Here is a 22052-nt window from a genome sequence, read left to right on the forward strand (position 1 = left end):
TTTTCAGGGAGCTGGGTGCCAGCCTGGCTTGGGGGAGGTGGCCTGGGCAGGAGCCCATGAAGGGGAGGGAGCAGGGTGACCCCACTTCTCCGGGAGCGGAGTGACAGAGCGAGGGGGGCTTTCTGGCCTGGTGCCAGCCTCCTCCCCGCCCCGCCCTCGGGACCTGGACAGCCAGGGCTGGGGGGCCTGCAGCCGTGGGGAGTGGCAGCCCCTGACGGCCCCTGCCCGCCCCCAGGTGATGGAGTTCTACTGCGAGTCGTGCGAGACGGCCATGTGCCGCGAGTGCACGGAGGGCGAGCACCGGGAGCACGTCACCGTGCCCCTGCGCAACGTGGTGGAGCAGCACAAGGCCTCGCTGCAGGAGCAGCTCGACGCCATCAAGAGCCGGTATGGGGAGCTGGGGAGGGGGTGGGGGAGCTGGTGTCCTGCACAAGGGGAGGTTCCCAGGTGTGGAACTGGCTGTGAGGGGCGGCTGCCCCATGGGGGCCGGGGTGTAGGGCGGGCTGCCCTGTGGGTGACGGCCCCGCTCCCCCGCAGGCTACCCCAGCTGATGGCTGTGAGGGGGGGCTGCCCCGTGGGGGCCGGGGTGTAGGGGGGGCTGCCCCGTGAGTGAGGGCCCTGCCCCCCCACAGGCTGCCCCAGCTGATGGCTGTGAGGGGGGGCTGCCCCGTGGGGGCCGGGGTGTAGGGGGGCTGCCCTGTGGGTGACGGCCCCGCCCCCCCGCAGGCTGCCCCAGCTGATGGCTGTGGGGGGGGGCTGCCCCGTGGGGGCCAGGGTGTAGGGGGGCTGCCCCGTGGGTGACGGCCCCGCCCCCCACAGGCTGCCCCAGCTGACGGCTGCCATCGGGCTGGTGACCGAGATCAGCAAGCAGCTCGTCGAGCGGAAGAACGCCGCCGTGGGCGAGATCAGCGGCTCCTTCGCGGAGCTGGAGCAGGCCCTGCAGCAGCGCAAGGGGCTGCTCGTGCGTGACCTGGAGGCCACCTGCAGCGCCAAGCAGAAGGTAACCCCAGCCCCTCCCTGTGCCTCTGGTCCGGCTCACTGGCCTGGTGCCCTGCTCCGGCCAGGGTCTGCCCCCCAGCTCCCTCCCCAGGGACCGACCCTCGGAGCTCACGCCGGGAGCTCCCTTGGTGAGTCCCCCTGGGTGGGACCCCGGCAGGAGACTTGTACCCCAAGAGAGCCGGGCATCCCCCTGCCTGACTCTGCAGTGACTCAGCCAGCGGGTAACAGCAGGGGGGTGCCTGGGGGTCTGGACCCAGCACAGAGAGTTAGAGCCTGGGCCAGCCGGGTTGGATCAGAGCCCCCCGGCCCCTCTGTAATCCCTGTCCAGGAGCGTCTCCTGCTTCCGGCAGCCCCCCACTTCCCAACCCCTCTCCCTGGCCCCTCCTCCGCCCTTTGCTCTCTGGCTGGTCACAGGGGCTGGCTCCCTGCCGAGCGGGGCCCATCCCCCGGGGCGTTAGTTGCTAGGTGCCAAATGTCCGGGCAGTTGGAGGGCCGTTGTCTTGTGGGGCTCCCCATGGGCCCGGGCCCCAGGCAGCCAGGCGCTGTCACAGCCGATCTCTGGGTCTCTGCCAACCACCTAGTGAGCCACGCACACAGGGGAACCGGATTTATCTAAATATTACAAAAAATTCCCACTCTGTCAGAGCCCCCGATAGCCCTGCCTGCCCCACCCAGAACCCCCATAGCTCTACCCCAGCACCCCCTGCAGATACACCCCATAGACCCTACCGTGCAGAGTGACTTGGGAGACGAGTAAAAGGAAGTGCCCCGGGGGAGCAGCATTGTCCCTCTGAACAGTTTGTCGCTGGGCATCCACCTGGCCCTGCCTTGGCTGTGCCCCGATGGCTGCCCCAGCCCCACCCCGCCCCCTGCCCCTCAGCTGACCCTGCCCCAGCCCAGCCCCATCCATGCCCCGCTGGCTGCCCCCAAGCCCAGCCCAGCCCTGCCCCGCCTCTGCCCTCAAGCTGCCCCTGCCCCCCGCTGCCCCTGCGCCGTGCCCCGTCCCTGCCCCCCAGCCCCATCTGTGCCCTGCTGGCTGATCCTGCCCCCCAGCCCCGCCCCGCCCCTGCTGTCCCTCCCATGCCCCGCTGGCTGATGTGCCCCTTCCCCAGGTGCTGCAGGCCCAGCTGGACGCCCTGCGGCAGGGCCAGGAGAACATCCTGAGCAGCTGCACCTTCACGGAGCAGGCGTTGCACCATGGCACGGAGACCGAGGTGCTGCTGGTGAAGAAGCAGATGAGTGAGCGGCTCAGCGCCCTGGCCAGCCAGGAGTTCCCCGAGCAGCCGCAGGAGAACGACCAGCTGGACTACGTGGTGGAGACGGACGGCGTCCGCAAGTCCATCCTCAACCTGGGCGTGCTTATCACCACCAGCGCCATCGCCCACAAGACGGTGGCCACGGGCGAGGGGCTGCGGCACGCAGTGGTGGGGCAGGCCTCCTCCCTCACCATCACCACCAAGGACAGGGCCGGGGAGCTGGTACGCAGCGGCAGCGCCAGCCTGCAGGCCCAGGTGACGGCGCCCGACGGCAGCCGGGCCGAAGCCGAGGTGCTGGACAACAAGAACGGCACCTACGAGCTGGTGTACACGCCGCGGCAGGAGGGCGACTTCCTGCTCTCCATCCTGCTCTATGGGCAGCCCATCAAGGGCAGCCCCTTCCGCACCAAGGCCCTCAAGGCCTGCGACGTGCCCCCCTCGCCCGACGACGTCAAGCGCCGTGTCAAGTCCCCCAGCAGCGGGCACATCCGGCAGAAGGCCGTGCGGCGCCCCTCCAGCATGTACGGCACCGGCAAGAAGAAGGAGAATCCCATCGAGGACGAGCTCATCTTCCGCGTGGGTGAGCGCGAGGGCCGGGAGGTTGTGGGGACTGGGGGTCATTGAGAGTAGGGGGCTTGCCTAGGGGTGGCACCCACAGCAGGGAGAGGGTCCTGCAGGGGGCACAGACCTCATTGGCCTCCTCAGCCTTCCCAGAAATGGCCAGCGTCTTCCCAGCGTCAGCTCGCGCAAGATGAATGTAAAAAAACCAATGCAAGCAAGTGGGGACAAAGTGAGACAGGTCAGGCTGTGCCGGGCGCCCAGGCTGGGGGCGCTGGCCCTGCTCTGAGTGACACCAGGCAGGAATCTGGGCAGCGTCTGCCCTCAGGGCACCTGTCCCAGGGCAAGGACCCTGCTCTGCTTTGGGGCCTCCTGAGTCTGGCCTCGGAGTGTTCAGCCCCCTGGTCACCCCATGAGCTCCCCGCAGCGAGTCCCCCTGGGCGGGACCCCTGGGGAGCCTCACCCCCAAAAGGCCCTGCCCCCCACGCCGCAGCCAGCCGTGACTCCCAGCCCGCGTGTGGCACAGACGGGTTATTATCGTTGGGAACCCAGCGTAGAACAGAGCTTGGTAGCACCGGGATCGGGGACCCTCAGCAAAGTCCATCTGGTGGGGGGCAGAGCCCTGGGCCCTCGCCCCTGAGTCCCCAACCAGGAGAATGACTCGCTTCCATCTGCCCGGCCCCCATCATGCCCATTGCCGTCCTCCGTCCTTTGTCCCTTTCCCCGGTCCAGCAGGTCACCCCAGCTGCACCAACACCCCCGGCTGCTCCTTGCGGAGGAGGGGGCCTGGTCAGCAGTTGCCAGGCTGCCGAGTGTTCGCTGTTCTCCGCAGCCCATCAGCAGCCACACCTGCCCTCTGGGGGTCTCTGCAATGATAACACACCCTGTCCCACCACCTCAGTACTTGAGTAACACATGGGGAAACTGAGGCACACACTGTGTTCAGAGAAGACATAAAGAACATTCTCACTTTGTCATACAAGGCACAAAATGAGATTAAATGAGCCAGGGACATAGAGGGTAACAAGAAAACGTTTTACAGACACATGAGAAGCAAGAGGAAGACCAAGCACAGGGTAGGCCTGTTACTCAGTGAAGAGGGAAAGAGAATAACAGAAAACACAGCAAGGGCTGAAGTGCTAAATACCTGTTTTGTTTCAGTTTTCACTTCATCCACTCAATGGGCAGTGGCAGTCAGAAAAGCAAACAGAATGTTGGGAATCATTAGGAAATGGAGAGATAAGACGAGAGAAAATATCATATTGCCTCTAGATAGATCCATGGTATGCCCACATCTTGAATACTGCGCGCAGGTGTGGTTTCCCCATCTCAAAAAAGATATGTTGGAATTGGAAAAGGTTCAGAAAAAGGCAACATTAATGATGAGGGGCGTGGAACAGCTTCCATATGAGGAGAGATTAATAAGACTGGGACTTTTCAGCTTGGAAAAGAGGTGACTAAGGGGGGATATGGTCGAGGGCTATAAAATCATGACTGGGTGGAGAAAGTAAATAAGGAAGTGTTGTTTACTCCTTCTCATAACACAAGAATTAGGGGTCACCAAATGAAATTAACAGGCAGCAGGTTTAAAACAAACAAAAGAAAGTATTTTTTCACACGACACACTGTCAACCTGTGGAACTCCTTGCCAGAGGATGTTGTGAAGGCCAAGATTATAACAGGGTTCGAAAAAGACCTAGATAAGTTAATGGAGGACAGGTCCATCAATGGCTAATAGCCAGAATGGACAGGGATGGTGTCCCTAGCCTCTGATGGCCAGAAGCTCGGACTGGATGACAGGGGATGGATCACTTGATGATTCTCTGTTCTGTTCATTCCCTCTGGGGCACCCGGCACTAGCCATTGTCGGAAGACAGGATACTGGGCTAGATGGACCTTTGGTCTGACCCAGTGTGACCGTTCTTATGGTCAAACGTAAGCAGCTATCAGATGACGAACACAGCCAGCCTCAGTGTGAATGGGGCAGGAGCTCAGATTAAGCTGACTGGTCTGTAATTCCCTGGGTTATGTCCCTGTTTATAGATAGATCCTGAAGTGATGGAGTGGGAATTTTTCATATTTTGGATGAACACAGGGCGTGCCTCACTTTCCCCATGTGCTGCATGGTTAGCTGCGGGGGAGGGGCATTTTCTCTTTGCAGAGACCCAGATCTGACTGTGCCTGGCTGGCTGGGGCCTGGTCCCATGGAGAGGCCCAGAAGACAACTGCCTGGACCTAGCAACTGATGCCCAGGGATGGGCCCCCCTCCACAGGCAGACAGCCGATGCGACCAGCTGGAGGACAGAGGGTTGAGGAGGGGTCGGGGGGGTGTGTGTGTGATAAGCATGGGTGGCACAAGGAGAAGCTGGTGGATGGGGATTACAGAGGGGCTGGGAGGGCTCTGGGCTCTGATCCGACCCGGCTGGCCCAGGCTGTAACTCTCCGTTCCTGGTGCTAACCCAGGACTCCCTGCGCTGGGTCCAGACAACCAGTCACCCCCTGCTGTTACCCGCTGGCTGAGTCACTGCAGAGTCAGGCAGGGGGGTGCCCGGCTCTCTTGGGGTACAAGTTTCCCACCGGGGTTCCACCCAGGGAGACTCGCTGAGGGAGCTCCCGGTGGGGGCTGGAGGCTCCGAGGTTCAGTCCCGGGAAGGGGGGAGCCGAGGGGCTGACCTCAGCAAGTGTGACCCGGAGGGGGCTGACGCCTGCAGGGGGACTGCCAGGGCCTGTCCCGGAGCTGGGCCAGGACACCGGCCTGTGGATCCCTGACAACTATACTTGACCATTTCCAGTTTCTGGGATCTCTCTGGTCGTCCAGAAGTTCTCCAAGCTAACGGCCAATGGCTCAGAGATCTCTTCAGCCAGCTCCTGGAGTGTTCTAGGCTGGGTTTCATCAGGCCCTGCCGCCTGGAAGACCGCTAACCTGTCTACATTCTTAACTTGCTCTTTGCCTGTCCTCAGAGCTAGTCTGAGCTCCTGCCCCATTGTGAGCCGGGCACAGGCTGGTGCGGCAGGGGCCCAGCGGATGGGGTGCCCGGCGACAAAGGGCGCAGTGTCCACGCAGCACCTGCCCTCCTGGGGGCTGGGTGTAAATCAGCAAGGTGTCCCCCCCCCCACGCGGCCTTGGTGTGAGCACTGGGGAGGGAACGCCTTAGTGCCCATGCCCCCCCCCGGGCATCAGTGCTGGGAGCTCGGCCCGGCTCACCCAGCAAAGCCTCAGGCCTCCCCTCGTCCGCTGGCTGCCTGGGGCGACGTGGAGGCCGCGGCTGAGCCCGGCACTTAGCCAGAGGGTCCCGAGGGAGGCCGGATCGGCTCAGCACTGCATCACAGCTGACACTCGGTGGCAATGAAGCAAATAATCAGCCCGTCTTTGAGCATCTAGAAGAGAATCAGGTGAGAAGTGACAGTTAGCATGGATTTGTCAAGAACAAATCGTGTCACACCAACCTCATTTCCTTCTCCGACAGGGTAACAAGCCTTGTGGATGGGGGGAAGCGGGAGATGTGACATATCTCAGCTTTAATAAGGCTCATGGCCTTCTCATAAGCAAACTAGGGAGGTGTGCCTAGACAAACCTCCTGTAAGGTGAGTGTGCGACTGCTTGGAAAACCGAGCTCCAAGCTGGAAGGACAGATCAAGATTGTACCCTGGGGAATGTGACAGCATATCGAGTGGGGTCTCACAGGAGTCCGCCCTGGGTCTGGTGCCGTTCGATATCTTCATTAATGATTTGGATACTGGCATAGGGAGAGCACTTAAACGTTTGTGGACAACCTGGAGAAATGGTCTGAAGTAAATAGGATGAAATTCAATGAGGACAAATGCAAAGTACCCCACTTAGGAAGGAACAATCAGTTGCACACATACAAAATGGGCAATGACTGCCTAGGAAGGAGAACTGCAGAAACGGATCTGGGGGTCAGAGTGGACCACAAGTTAAATATGAGTCAACAGTGTAATGCTGTTGCAAAAAAGCAAACATCATTCTAGGATGTATTAGCAGGAGTGTTGTAAGCAAGACACGAGAAGTAATTCTTCCGCTTTACTCCGTGCTGATTAGGCCTCAACTGGAGTATTGTGTCCCGTTCTGGGTGACACATTTCAGGAAGGATGTGGACAAATTGGAGAAAGTCCAGAGAAGAGCAACAAAAATGATGGAAGGTCTAGAAAACATGACCTGTGAGGGAAGATTGAAAAAATTGGGTTTGTTTAGTCTGGAGAAGAGAAGACTGAGAGAGACATGATCACAGTTTTCAAGTGCCTAAAAGGCTCTTACAAGGAGGAGGGAGAAAAATTGTTTTTCTTAACTTCTGAGGACAGGACAAGAAGCAATTGGCTTACATTGCAGCAAGGGAGGTCCCATTGCAGCAAGGGACCTCTCAAGTCCCTCCGGTCCTACACTGCTGTGATTCTGTGCCTGCTCCCCACGCCCCTCCTGCCTGGCTCCCCTGGCTGATGCCCCCTCACCCTGTGCTCTGCCTGTAGGAAGCCGAGGCCGGGAGAAGGGGGAATTCACCAACCTGCAGGGCATCTCCACCTCCAGCTCCGGTCGCATCGTGGTGGCCGACAGCAATAACCAGTGTGTGCAGGTAGGGACTCATCAGCTCCAAGCCCCCTCCCCTCTCTCTCCCTTCCAGCTTCACCCCACCAACCGCCTTGCTCTGCTCCCGCCAGGTCTTCTCCAACGAGGGCCAGTTCCGGCTGCGCTTCGGCGTCCGGGGCCGTTCCCCAGGGCAGCTGCAGCGCCCCACCGGTGTCACGGTTGACATGAATGGGGACATCATCATAGCTGACTACGACAACCGCTGGGTCAGCATCTTCTCCCCCGAGGGCAAGTTCAAGGTGAGAGGGCAGGGCAGGGGGTTGGGGGAAGGGCAGAGAATGACCAGATGGACTGGTGAGTGCCCAGAGGGGATGGGATCAAGGGAGAGAAAGACCTGCCTGGGGCAGAGAAGGTGGGTTTGGGTGTCTCCTTCCCCCTGGAATGAAGGGGAGACCCTGACAGTTAGCAAATGTATACTGGGGCAAATGAAACACTTCTAAATCCACTTCACAACGGGCCTGTGGAACTCTCTGCCACTAGGTCCCCTGAGCCAGGAACTGAGCAGGATGACAAATCTGCAGAACTGTCCCAGATTGAGGTATCGTTAGAGGAGGTTTGGGAACAAATTGTTAAACTAAACAGTAATAAGTCACCAGGACCCGATGGGATTCACCCAAGAGTTCTGAAGGAACTCAAATGTGAAATTGCAGGACGACTAACTGTGGTAGGTAACCTATTGCTTAAATCAGCTTCTGTCCCAGATGGCTGGAGGATAGCTAATGTGACACCAATTTTTAAAAAGGTCTCCAGAGGTGATCCCGGCAATTACAGGCTGGTAAGCCTCACTTCAGTAGCAGGCAAACTGGTTGAAACTATCGTAAAGAACAGAATTGTCAGAAAGATAGATGAACATAATTTGTTGGGGAAGAGTCAACATGGTTTTTTCGCACCACACACTGTCAACCTGTGGAACTCCTTGCCAGAGGATGTTGTGAAGGCCAAGACTATAACAGGGTTCAAAAAAGAACTAGATAAGCTCATGGAAGATAGGTCCATCAATGGCTGTCAGCCAGGATGGGCAGGGATGGTGTCCCTCGCCTCTGTTTGCCAGAAGCTGGGGATGAGCGACGGGGGATCACTTGATGATTTCCTGTTCTGTTCATTCCCTCTGGGGCACCTGGCATTGGCCACTGTCAGCAGACAGGATACTGGACTAGGGGGACCTTTGGTCTGACCCAGTCTGGCTGTTCTTGTGCCCCATAACGAGTCTGCAGAACAACACCAGAGGGGGCTGAATAGCAGGGTCTAACCCCCCAGCCTGGGGGCCCTTCCTCAGGGACAGGTTATTGGGGACATGCCAGCCCTGAGGGCTGGAGGCTGTTCCCATTCCAGACGCGGGGGTGGGTGGAGGGAGTGAGGCAGGGCTCGTACAGGTTCCAGTCCCCAGGCCATGTGATCCAATGTCCCGCTCCCTGCCGCTGCAGACGAAGATCGGGGCTGGGCGGCTGATGGGCCCCAAGGGTGTGGCCGTGGACCGCAATGGCCACATCATCGTGGTGGACAACAAGGCCTGCTGCGTCTTCATCTTCCAGTCCAACGGGAAGCTGGTGACCAAGTTCGGCAGCCGCGGCACGGCGGAGCGGCAGTTTGCAGGTACCCTCGATGGTAATACCGCGACCGGCAGGTCCTTACTACTGCATGCCTTTGGCTTCCTGCTGGGCCAGCCTGGTGAGTTTGGTGACCTTCACTCCGCTGGGCTACCGGGCGCTTGGACAGGCAGCGCACACTTGTGGCCTGAGTGCGAGACTGGGGGCCAGGACTCCTGGGTTCTCTCCTGTCTGGGAAGGGAGTGGGGGATAGTGGTTAGGGCAGGGGGGTCTGGGGGCCAGGACTCCTGGGTTCTATCCCGGCTGGAAGGGGAGTGGGGTCTGGTGGGTTAGAGCAAGAGGGGCTGGGAGCCAGGACTCCTGGGTTCTCTCCTGTCTGGGAGGGGACTGGGGTCTGGTGGGTTAGAGCAAGAGGGGCTGGGAGCCAGGACTCCTGGGTTCTCTCCCGGCTGGGAGGGGAGTGGGGTCTGGTGGGTTAGAGCAAGAGGGGCTGGGAGCCAGGACTCCTGGGTTCTCTTCCGGCTGGGAGGGGAGTGGGGTCTGGTGGGTTAGAGCAAGAGGGGCTGGGAGCCAGGACTCCTGGGTTCTATCCCGGCTGGGAGGGGAGTGGGGTCTGGTGGGTTAGAGCAAGAGGGGCTGGGAGCCAGGACTCCTGGGTTCTCTCCCACCTCGGAGGGGAGTGAGGTCTGGTGGGTTGGGGCGGGGCAGGCCGGGAGTCAGGACTCCTGGGTTCTTTTCTCTCCTTTCTCAGCACTTGTCCTCTGTGAATGGCCATGATGCCCTGCAGGGCTGGTGTTTCCTGCTGAAGTCTCTCCCTCTCTAATGGGTCTGGCAGCTGCTGTGGTCACTAACTGCCCTTTCTCACACACCCACCCCAGTGCCCAGGCTGACCAGCTGCTCCTGAACCCTTACAGCATTCACTGTGCACTAACCTCCAGGGCCTGGCCTGGGCCCTTCCACTGCCCCTGGCTTGTGCCCTCCCTGCCCCATCCCCAGGAGAGCGGGCATTTGATGGGGTGACAGACCTGCCCCGCCATGAGGCAGGCACTGGTTCCCCCTGCCCCAGCTGCCCCCAGCTGGCTCCTGCCCCGACGAGCAGAGCCCGCCCCAGCCCCATGCGCTGAGGCAGGTTCAGGGGTTTCTTTCTCTCCTCCCAGGGCCCCACTTCGTCGCTGTTAACAACAAGAACGAGATCGTAGTGACCGACTTCCACAACCACTCGGTGAAGGTGAGAGTCGGGCCCTGGTGTCACGGGGTCCCCGGGCGATGCTCTGGAACTGCTCCCTATGAAGCCAGTCAGGACTCTGAGGAAGTCTCCTCTCTGTGAGCAGACTGTCTGCAGGACACACAGCTCACCCGGCTTCCACCTTCCTGGGTCTGACCTCGGAGCATTCAGCCTCCTCTGCCCCTCCGTGCGCTTCCCACAGCGAGTCTACCCAGGTGGGGTCCTGGGGAAGCCGGAGGGTCCTGCCCCCCAACTCCGCAGTCAGACGTAACTCTCAGCCAGCCAGTAAAACAGAAGGTTTATTAGACGACAGGAACATGGTCTAAACCAGAGCTTGTAGGTGCAGAGAACAGGACCCCTCAATCGAGTCCATTTTGGGGGGCAGTGAGCCAGACAACCCCATCTGCACTTCACTCCACGTCCCCAGCCTGCCCCCAACTGAAACTCTCTCCAGCCCCTCCTCCTCTGGGCTTTGTCCCTTTCCCGGGCCAGGAGGTCTCCTGATTCCTTTGTTCTCCAACCCTTTAGTTCTCACCTTGCAGGGGGCAAGAGCCCAGGCCATCAGTTGCCAGGAGACAGAGTGTCGGCCATTTATGTACCCTGGCCCTTTGCTCTGCAACAATTACACCCCCTTATTTCCACCCCCTAGAGATTTAAGAAATGCCTAGGGGAAACTGAGGCACCCCTACAGTATTCAGAGGAAACATTAAGAACAGCCCCACTTCATCACACCTGGCCCTGCCCGCACCCCGGCACCTAGCCACAGGATTGGCCCTGGGAGGAACTCTTCTGCAGGCCAGTCCCCCGGGATCCCGCTCTCCTCGGCACACACTGCCTCAGCACCCCAGAGACTGACCCCCTGGCCTCCAGCCACCTGCGTCCCGGCTGCGCTCTGCCCAGCGCCTCCTGCCACAATGGGCCCTGGGGAGCCGTGTCCCTGCGGAGGGCCCCCCGCCCAGCTGAGGGCAGTGTAGGGTTCACCAGTCCCGGCCCCAGCGTGGGGCGACCTTGGGGAGCCAAGAGCAGCAGCGGTTAAGAGGTCGCCACCCAGCCCGTCTGCCATGGAACGAGTTGACCTTTCCCTCGCTGCCGGTCCCCAGGCCCCAGCCTGGCCCCTGCCGGCCCCTTGGCCTGCTCACACCTTCCACCTGCCCCGCTCCCGCGCTCCGGTGCTCCCCGGCCCGTGGTGGCCCTCCATCGAGCCAACGCCTCCTCCAGGTTCCAGCTCTTAGCCCTTCTGTGCTGGCACAGTCCCAGCCGGCTGGGTCCCTGCCAGCCAAGCGCTGGGTCGGGGGCTCCCTGTGGTGGCTGGCGGGGTGACAAGCCCCTCTCCTTCCCCCAGGTGTACAGCGCCGATGGTGAGTTCCTCTTCAAGTTTGGCTCACACGGGGAGGGGAACGGGCAGTTCAACGCTCCCACCGGCGTGGCCGTGGATTCCAACGGCAACATCATCGTGGCCGACTGGGGCAACAGCCGGATCCAGGTAGGGCACGAGGGCCGGGACTTGCATGGGGGGCACTGGGAACCTGCCAGGCTGGTGGTCCTGCCCCGATGCAGCAGTTCCTCCCCTCCCCCCACACATTGGCATTCACTTCTCTGACATTAGAGAAATGCCCCATCCCTCCTTGACTCTAAGTGCCCGGCCCCTTTGTATCTGGTGGCAGTGAGTTCCGTAGGCTTGTGACATGTGGAGCAGGAGGGGATTCCCCTGGTCCATGAGGCTGTCCCCAGGGCTGCCCAGCTTGTGACTGGCACTGGTGGGTAGCAATCCAGGATGTGGCTCAGACCCCCTACAGGCCTGGCACTGTGCAGGGCAGGGCAGGGGCCTAGGTTGTTCCGGGGGGTGAGGAGACCCTGTTGGGGGGTGGTGCTACGGCTCTGCAGTACATAAGAACAAAAGATCGGCCAGACTGGGTCATACCAAAGGTCCATCCAGCCCAGTATCCTGTCTTCCGACAGTGGCCTATGCCAGGTGCCCCAGAGGGAATGAACTGAACAGGTAATCATCAAGTGATCCATCCCCTGTCGCCCATTCCTAGCTTCTGGCAAACAGAGGCGAGGGACACCAACCCTGCCCATCCTGGCTAATAGCCACTGATGGACCTATCCCCCATGAACTTAGCTAGTTCTTTTTTGAACCCTGATTATGGTCTTGGCCTTCACAACATCCTCTGGCAAGGAGTTCCACAGGTTAACTGTGCGTTGTGTGAAGAAATACTTCCTTTTGTTTCTTTTAAACCTGCTGCCTGTTAATTTCATTTGGTGACGCCTAGTTCTTGTGTTATGAGGAGTAAATAACGCTTCCTTATTTACTGTTTTCACACCAGTCATGAGTTTATAGACCTCTATCATATCCCCCCTTAGTCGTCTCTTTTCCAAACTGAAAAGTCCCAGTGTTATTAATCTCTCCTCATACGGATCCAGACCCCTAATCAATTTTGTTGACTTTTGAGATATGGCGACCACATCTGCACGCGGTATTCAAGGTGTGGGCGTACCATGGATTTAGATGGGGCAATCTGATATTTTCTATCGTCTTATCTCTCCCTTTCTTAATGATTCCCAGCATTCTGTTAGCTTTTTTGACTGCCGCTGCACACTGAGTGGATGTTTTCAGAGAACTATCCACAATGACTCCAAGATCTTTCTTGAGTGGTAACAGCTAATTTAGACCCCATCATTTTATATGGATAGCGGGGATTATGTTTTCCAATGTGCATTATTTTTCAGTTATCAACATTGAATTTCGTCTGTCAGTTTGTTGCCCAGTCACCCAGTTTTGTGAGATCCTTTTGTAGCTCTTCGCAGTCTGCCTAGGACTTAACTATCTTGAGCAGTTTTGTATCATCTGCAAATTTTGCCACATCACTGGTTACTACGGCTGTCGAGCGATTAAAAACATTAATTGTGATTAATCACACTGTTAAACAATAATAGAATTCAATTTATTGAAATATTTATGTTTTTTTTTCATTTTCAAATATATTGATTTCAGTTACAGCACAGAATACAAAGTGCACAGTGCTCACTTTATTTCTGATTACAAATATTTCCACTGTAAAAAAAATATGATAGCATTTTTCAGTTCCCCCATTACAAGGACTGTAGCGCAATCTCTTTATCCTGAAAGTTGAACTTACACATGTAGAATTATGTACAAAAATAACTGCATTAAAAAACAAAACAATGTAAAACGTTAGAGCCTATCCACTCAGTCCTACTTCTTGTTCAGCCAATCGCTCAAAAGTGTTCACTTTTGTGGGAGATAATGCTGCCCACTTCTTGTTTACAGTGTCACCTGGAAGTGAGAACAGGCATTCGCATGGGACTTTTGTAACTGGTGTAGCAAGATATTTACGTGCCAGATGCGCTAAAGATTCTTATGTCCCTTCATGCTTCAACCACCATTCCAGGGGACACGCGTCCTTGCTGATGACAGGTTCTGTTCAATAACGATCCAAAGCAGAGCGGACCGACGCATGTTCATTTTCATCCTCTGAGTCAGATGCCACCAGCAGAAGGTTGATTTTCTTTTTTGGTGGTTCAGGTTCTGTAGTTTTCTCCTCGGCGTGTTGCTTTTTTAAGGCTTTTGAAAGTTTGCTCCACACCTCGTCCCTCTCAGATTTTGGAAGGCGCTTCAGATTCTTAAACCTTGTGTTGAGTGCGGTAGCTATCTTTAGAAATTGCACATTGGTACCTTCTTTGCGTTTTGTCAAATCTGCAGTGAAAGTGTTCTTAAAATGAACAGACTGGTCAGCCTCACCTAAGTCCCTGAAAAATCACGGAGCAGGTCCTCAAGGAATCCATTTTGAAGCACTTGGAGGAGCGGAAGGTGATCAGGAAGAGTCAGCATGGATTCACCAAGGGCAAGTCATGCCTGACCAACCTGATTGCCTTCTGTGATGAGATAACTGGCTCTGTGGATATGGGAAAAGTGGTGGATGTGATATATCTTGACTTTAGCAAAGCTTTTGATACGGTCTCCCACAGTATTCTTGCCAGCAAGTTAATAAAGTATGGGCTGGATGAATGGACTATAAGGTGGATAGAAAGCTGGCTAGATCGTTGGGCTCAACGGGTAGTGATCAATGGCTCCATGTCTAGTTGGCAGCTGGTATCAAGTGGAGTGCCCCAAGGGTCGGTCCTGGGGCCGGTTTTGTTCAACATCTTTATTAATGATCTGGAGGATGGGATGGATTACACACTCAGCAAGTTTGTGGATGACACTAAGTTCGGGGGAGAGATAGATACGCTGGAGGGTAAGGATAGGGTCCAGAGTGACCTAGACCAATTGGAGGATTGGGCCAAAAGAAATCTGATGAGGTTCAACAAGGACAAGTGCAGAGTCCTGCACTTAGGACGGAAGAATCCCATGCACTGCTACAGGCCGGGGATCGACTGGCTAAACAGCAGTTTTGCAGAAAAGGACCTGGGGATTACAGTGGACGAGAAGCTGGATATGAGTCAACAGTGTGCCCTTGTTGCCAAGAAGGCTAACGGCATATTGGGCTATATTGGTAGGAGCACTGCCAGCAGATCAAGGGAAGTGATTATTCCCCTCTATTCAGCATTGGTGAGGCCACCCCTGGAGTATTGCGTCCAGTTTTGGGCCCCCTGCTACAGAAAGGATGTGGACAAATTGAAGAGAGTCCAGTGGAGGGCAACGAAAATTATTAGGGGGCTGGGGAATATGACGTATGAGGAGAGGCTGAGGGAACTGGGGTTATTTAGTCAGCAGAGGAGAAGAGTGAGGCGGGATTTGGTAGCAGCCTTCAACTACCTGAATGGAGGGTTCCAAAGAGAACGGAGCTCGGCTGTTCTAAGTGATGGCAGATGACAGAACAAGGTGTAATGGTCTCAAGTTGCAGTGGGGGCGGTCTAGGTTGGATATTAGGAAAACCTTTTTCACTAGGTGGGTGGTAAAGCACTGGAATGCATTACCTAGGGAGGCGGTGGAATCTCCATCCTTAGAGGTTTTTAAGACCCGGCTTGACAAAGCCCTGGCTGGGATGATTTAGGGGTTGGTCCTGCTTTGAGCAGGGGGTGGGACTAGATGACCTCCTGAGGTCCCTTGCAACCCTAATCTTCTATGATTCTACGTGCTGGGTCATTATCTGAGACTGCTATAACATGAAATATATGGCAGAATCCAGGTAAAACAGAGCAGGAGACATACAATTCTCCCCCAAGGAGTTCAGTCACAAATTTAATTAATGGATTATTTTTTTTAACGAGCATCATCAGCATGGAAGCATGTCTTTTGAATGGTGTGTAACCATGCTGGCTTTGGCGGGACCCAGCTGAGAGTGCCAATTCAGGACAAATTGCTTCAAGCAGGGCAGTTACAGCCCAAGGCTAGGGTTTCTATACACATCAAGGCAAACCAAACCAGCCAGACAGAGAAGACTTTGGTTTTGCCCATAAGTCAGACGTAAGTCACACAAGCAATTCCCTCAGACACTCCAGTATCCCCACCAGTGCCCCTCGTTATGGGGTCGAATGGTTATGAAAACCAATACCCCAGTAAAAGGAAAAAGGTTCTCTCGATCCCAAAGGACCAAGCCCCAGACCCAGGTCAATATACAAATCAGATCTTACCCACAAATCACGCTGTTGCCAATCCTTTCTAATCTAAAATCTAAAGGTTTATTCATAAAAGGAATAAGAGAGCGATGAGAGCTAGAACTGGTGAAATGGAATCAATGACACACAGCAATGTCAAAGTTCTTGGTTCAGGCTTGTAGCAGTGATGGAATAAACGGCAGGTTCAAATTAAGTCTCTGGAGAACATCCCCAGCTGGTCGATCATCCCCAGCTGGCTGGGTCATTCAGTCCTTTGTGTAGAGCTTCCGTAGCGAAGTCCCTCCAGAGGCAAGAAGGACTGAAAACAAGACAGAGGAGCTGCAGCAGGGTTTTATAGTCTCTTGTCATGTGGCCTTTCTTTCTTTCTTTCTTTCTTTCTTTCTTTCTTTCTTTCTTTCTAAGACAATCATTCCAGCACATGGCATGAAAAAACCTCAGAGTTTTGTCCCTAGGCAGGTCCCTGCACGCCTTGCTGAGTCCCAAGGCATGTCTGCCTTCTCTCAATGGGTCACTTGTGTCACTGATGGTCCTTAATGGGCCATCCAGCAGGCTAGGCAGAGCTGATGTCTGGGGTGTCACCCAGAAGCACAGCAGAAGTTTGAAATAGAGACAGTCTAGAGCCAATACTTATATCTTTAAATACAAAATGATATGTGCAAACAGGCAGGATCATCCTAACCAGCAACACATAACCTTGTCTTAGACGCCTTATATGATAACCTTTGTACAATATTTGCTGCAAATATATGAGAGTGGTTGCAACCGTGATCTAAATGGTTACAGATTATGTCAATAACATCACATGGTGGCCAAAGCATGAAGAGGCATACAAATGTTTAATATCTAGCACGTAAATACCTTGCAATGCCATCTACAAAAGTCCCATGTGAATGCCTGTTCTCACTTCCAGGTGACATTGTAAACAAGAAGTGGGCAGCATTATCTCCCACAAAAGTGAACGCACTTGTTTGTCTTAGCGATTGGCTGAACAAGAAGTTAGCCTAATTAGACTTGTAGGCTCTAAAGTTTTGCATTGTTTTGTTTTTGAGTGCAGTTATATAACAAAAAAACCCTACATTTGTAAGTTGCACTTTCATGATAAAGAGCATAAGAACGACCAGACTGGGTCAGCACGATGGTCTCTGACAGTGGCCAGTGCCAGGTGCCCCAGAGGGAATGAACAGAATAGGGAATCATCAAGTGAGCCATCTCCTGTTGCCCATTCCCAGCTTCTGGCAAACAGAGGCTAGGGACACCATCTCTAAAGAGAATGCACTACAGTACTTCTGTGAGGTGAATTGAAAAATTCCTTTTGTTTTTAGAGTGCAGGTATTTGTAACAAAAAATATATATATATATAAAGTGAGCACTGTACACTTTGTATTCTGTGCTGTAATTGAAATCAATATATTTGAAAACGTAGAAAAACATCCAAAAATATTTAATTAATTGCAATTGGAATTCTATTGTTTAACAGTGTGATTAAAGCTGCGATTAATTGACAGCCCTACTGTTTACCCCTTTTTCCAGATCATTTATGAATATATTGAATAGGACTGGGCCCCATACAGACCCCTGGAGGACACCACTATTCACCTCTCTCCATTGTGAAAACCGACCATTTACTCCTACCCTTTGTTTCCTGTCTTTTAACCAGTTACCAATTCATGAGAGGACCTTTCCCCTTATCCCATGACAGCTTACTTTGCTTAAGAGCCTTTGGTGAGGGACCTTGTCAAAGGCTTTCTGAAAATCTAAACACACTGTATCCACTGGATCACCCTTATCCGCGTGCTTGTTGATCCCCTCAAACAATTCTAGTAGATTAGTGAGGCAGGATTTCCCTTTACAAAAACCATGTTGACTATTTCCCAACAAATTACGTTCATCTCTGTGTCCGACAATTTTGTTCTTTTCTTTAGTTTCAACCAGTTTGCCCGGTACTGAAGTCAGGCTTATTGGCCTGTAGTTGCCAGGGTCTCCTCTGGAGCCCTTTTTAAAAATTGGTGTCACATTAGCTATCCTCCAGCCATCTGGGACAGAAGCTGATGTAAGCGATAGGTTACAGAGTAGTTCTGCAATTTCACAGTTCCTTCAGAACTCTTGGGTGACCACCTGCTCCTGGTGACTTATTGCTGTTTAAATTCATCAGTTTGTTCCAGAACCGCCTCAGTCTGAGACCGTCCCTCAGGTTTGTCACAGTCCCCTCTCTCGGCAGGTCTTCGACAGCTCAGGCTCCTTCCTGTCCTACATCAACACGCTGGCCGACCCGCTGTATGGGCCGCAGGGCCTGGCGCTCACCTCGGACGGACACGTGGTGGTGGCCGACTCGGGCAACCACTGTTTCAAGGCCTATCGCTACCTGCAGTAGCTGAGGGGCACCGGGTGGGCCCCAGCCTGCACCTGCCCCACTGCCTGGACTAGAGACCGAGGGGCTGCTCCCCCACCTGCAGGCTTGTGCTGAGTGCCCAGCCCCACTGGGGGGGCTTGCAGGAGCCCTGGGCCCCCCAAGCTGCAGTGCAAGAGCCCGGCGAGGGGGGACCCACCCTTGAGCCTGCCGGCCTGTGCCCCACAGCAGGGAGACTGGCCCGCGGAGAGGGGCGGCCCAGCAGGTCCCCCTGGTTGCGGTGAAGGTTAGGGGCTGTCTTCCCTTCCCCCACACCTGGGCCCTTTGGTGTTTGTTGGGGGGCTGCCCCTCACCCCAGCCATCCGGGCCAGACGGTCAATGGGAATACAGGAGCTGGGGCTGTTGTTCCTTCTCTCTGGGGTGCAGCATCTCCTGCCTATCACCGCCCCCGTACCCACCAGCAACTCCCACCTCTGAGCCCCCAGCATTGCCTGCACCCCAGTGCAGTCCAGCACCCGGACCCCCCACTCCCCTGTACAACCCAGCACCGCCCACCCCCCAATGTAGCACCACCGCCCGCCCCCCAATGCCTGCAGCACCGCCCACTCCCTTGTAAAACCTAGCACCACCGCCCCCCAGTGCAACCCAGCAGTGCCCGCAGCAACGCCCACCCCCCAGTGCAACCCCTCACCGCCTGCCCGCTGCCTCTGGTGCCACCCAGCAGTGCCTGCCCCCTGTGCCCACCAGCAACACCTGCCCAGCCCCCTGGTGCCCGCCAGCAATGCCCACCCCCTGCCCTGCTGTGCCCCCTGCAATGCCAACCTGCTGCCCCCATGTGCCGCCAGCAAAGCCCGTTGTGCTCCCTGGCACCTCTCACCTCTCCGGTGTCTCCCAGCTATGCACCCCACCAGCAACCCCCAGCTGCCTTCCCACTGTGGCCTCCCCCAGCCCACCCCGATCTGCCCTCCAGTAACCCCTCCCCCACGTTCCCCTCTCTCCCTCCCTGTGTCTCCCTTCTCACTAGGGTTGATCTGCACTTTATTTCTGTGGCTGGGTTCAGGGATGGGGTTGCCGAACCCAGCACTGGGGGCAGGGAGGGGTCGTGGGACCTGCAGGCCCCAGAGCAGCGGCCTGGCGTGGGTCTGGGCAGCGGGGCGTGCCCTGGCCTCTGCCAGGCCCTGGCTGTGGGTGCGTCTCACTCTGTGTTATTCCAGGGATGCATGCCCTAGGCCTGCCCATCATGGCACTGCCAGGTCCCGGCAAGTCCCTCCCCCCCCCGCAGACCCCACGGGTGGGAGGGTGTCCAGCCCAGTTCCCCCTCCATGCTGGGGGCTAGTCTCCAGGGGAGCCCCCAATCCTGGCTGCACCCCCGTGCCTAGGGAGCCCCACAGCCATCGCCGCTATGAACCCCCCAGGAGCCAGATCCTGCCCCTCCTGCCCCCAGGGTAATGCTACCCTCATGCCCAGGAGCCACGAATCTAAGCTTCCCCCCCCAGCTTTCAGCCCCGCAGTCCCAGGGTTACAGCCAGCACCCTCCACACATGGGTGCAAGTGGGGGTGGGACTGCCGTATGCTAATGAACCATATGTACAAAATAAAGTATTCTGAAAGTATGCTGGGCCCTGTCCCTGTCGGGGGAGGCAGGCCCAACCTCCCCGTGGCACCAGGATCGCTGGGCTGCCATGAGTGGGGGCTTGGCAGGGGGTGCAGCGCTGTGGAGGGTGCGGGGACAGAGGGCTGAGTGGGGCCCTGGGGTGTAGGGGCCCGCAGGGCTGCAGCATTGCCAGGCTCACACGGAGGGCGGTGCCGAGGGGCAGCCAAGGGCCTCTGTCAGGGGGCCCTGGGTCAGTGAGTGGGGTGGGAGGGGGTGCCCCCCCGGGCATCTGCTAGCGCTTGGTGGAACGGTGGATCTGTGGGTGCTGTAACCCAGACTGACCCAGCTGCTGGGGATACGGGGTGTATCGGGGGCAGCCTCCTCCCCTGCTTTCCCTGGCTAGTGCCCGTCCCCTGGCCTGGAGGGAACCAGTGACGGGTGCTGGCTGCCCCGCTACAGGCTGGACTCTTGGTTCTCGCCCTGGCCTGTCGTACTCCATCCCTGCACCTGGCCCTCCGCCAGCCCTGCCCTGCCCCACCCCTGGCCCTGCCTAATCCTCCCCCCCCCGGCCACACGCAGAGCCATGCCCCCGCCCCCCTGTTCTGCGGTGGAGCCACGAGACAGATGTGGGGTAGAGAGCGGTGGGCATGGCAAGAAGTGACTGGCAGGGCCTCAGGGTGGGGTGCTGCTCAGCCCCTTGCTGCTTGTGCAAGCCTCACGGGGCTTTCCTGCCTTGGGGATCCCTGGGGTCCCCCCGTGTGCAGCCCCCCTAACTGGGGCTGTAGCCTGGCACCACCTACAAGCCGTGTGGGCAGCAGAGGGCACCTGGGAGACAAGCAAACCGCAGGGGCTGAGCTCCCATGCTTGGCCCTTGCTCGGACCCACCAGCTGCTCGGGCCCTGTCCCGGGGCTGGGGCTGGCTCCAGCTCCTGGCAGGGCAGATAACGGTGAGGCTCTGGGGGCCTCGCTCACCGGGTCACAGTGCTGCTTAGCTTTGGGGGGCAAACTGCCCCTTTCACGCCCCCGGGCGCCCATGACAAGGGTACGGGCTGTGTGATGCGGCTGCTGGGCCTACGGGTGGCTGGGGAGAAGGGGCGCCTCTTGCTGGGGCGGGGCAGGGGGTGGGCTCTCAGAGCCGGGCACCAGCCCCGAGGCCTGGGTGGGGGCCAGCGTTAGGGCCACAGCAGCATGATGCCAGGTTCCTGTCTCCCTCATGGGCTGTGCCCCAGGCAGGGGAGCCCCCGCCCCCAGCAAGCCCCCGCCCCAGCCCTCCGCTGCCCCGAAGGGGCTGAGGTGAGCCGGGCGCAGCAGGGGCCCAGCGGATGGGGTGCCCGGTGACAAAGGGCACAGTGTCCACGCAGCACCTGCCCTCCTGGGGGTTGGGTGTAAATCAGCAAGGTCCGCCCCCCCCCCCCCACGCGGCCTTGGTGTGAGCACTGGGGAGGGAACGCCTTAGTGCCCGTGCCCCCCCCCCTCCCCGGGCATCAGTGCTGGGAGCTCGGCCCGGCTCCCCCAGCAAAGCCTCAGGCCTCCCCTCGTCCGCTGGCTGCCTGGGGCGACGTGGAGGCCGCGGCTGAGCCTGGCACTTAGCCAGAGGGTCCCGAGGGAGGCCGGGGCAGGGCTCGCTCCTACGTGCTCGGTGACGCTGTGGCCAAGCGGTGCGGCTCCTCCCCCCGCAGCCGGGGAACGGGGTCACAGCATTTCTAGCGCACGACTGCCCGCGTCTCCCCACCCCCTGAGATGGCACCGTGCCCGCCCCAGCGCTGTGGGACGGTCCCGTGGCCGGTGCTGCTCCCAGGGCTGGGAGGTGCTGCCTGGGGGAGCCCTGGCCTCGGCAGGGGGAGCCAGGCGCAGGAGAGCGCAGTGCTTGGGCCCGAGCGGAGCTAGAGCGAGCAGTGGAGACCGAGCGCTTGGTGCCCTGCACGGGCGTTGGACGTGCGGGTCTCTCACCCAAGCAGCACCTCGGATGCCAGGAGAACCAGGCCAGTTCCTGTGGCCCTGCTGTGCCCTGGTGCCCGGGGGCCGGTGCCTGCCTGAGACTGACTCGGGGACCCCTCTCGCCCGCCTTCTGGGCTCTGGCCACCCTGTCGCCTGTTCCTCTGGGGTGACGCCCTCCTACGACCCCACGTGTGACCACATGTGACCCCCCTGCTGGTTGCACCCCAGGTTCCCCCAGCAATGTGCACGGCCCTTGTGTGTGGGATGTGGGGCCACCCGGGACCCCGGAGCCGCCCGCTGGCTTCAGTTAGCCGTCGCCATGTGTCTGCAAATCTCTGACATCTGCGCCGGGCACGACAGGCAGCCTGGGCTCAGTCTGCTCTGAACCCAGGTGTCAGCAGG

General features: G+C 57.7%; 1 protein-coding gene across 1 annotated transcript in view; it reads left to right on the forward strand.

Annotated features, from left to right (window-relative positions):
* The window catches only part of TRIM3 (tripartite motif containing 3), a 34474-nt gene extending 14743 nt beyond the window's left edge, over window positions 1–19731 (forward strand). The window contains 9 exon segments of the mRNA XM_078851851.1: window positions 236–387; window positions 820–1000; window positions 2112–2835; window positions 7299–7402; window positions 7488–7655; window positions 8841–9009; window positions 10121–10191; window positions 11531–11671; window positions 17990–19731. Of these exon segments, the coding sequence (XP_078707977.1) occupies window positions 236–387; window positions 820–1000; window positions 2112–2835; window positions 7299–7402; window positions 7488–7655; window positions 8841–9009; window positions 10121–10191; window positions 11531–11671; window positions 17990–18142 (1863 nt within the window). The 3' untranslated portion in view covers window positions 18143–19731.
* The last annotated feature ends 2321 nt before the right edge of the window (window positions 19732–22052 follow it).

The sequence above is a fragment of the Lepidochelys kempii genome, chromosome 1 (assembly GCF_965140285.1).
Source record: "Lepidochelys kempii isolate rLepKem1 chromosome 1, rLepKem1.hap1, whole genome shotgun sequence".
Lineage (NCBI taxonomy): Eukaryota > Metazoa > Chordata > Testudines > Cheloniidae > Lepidochelys > Lepidochelys kempii.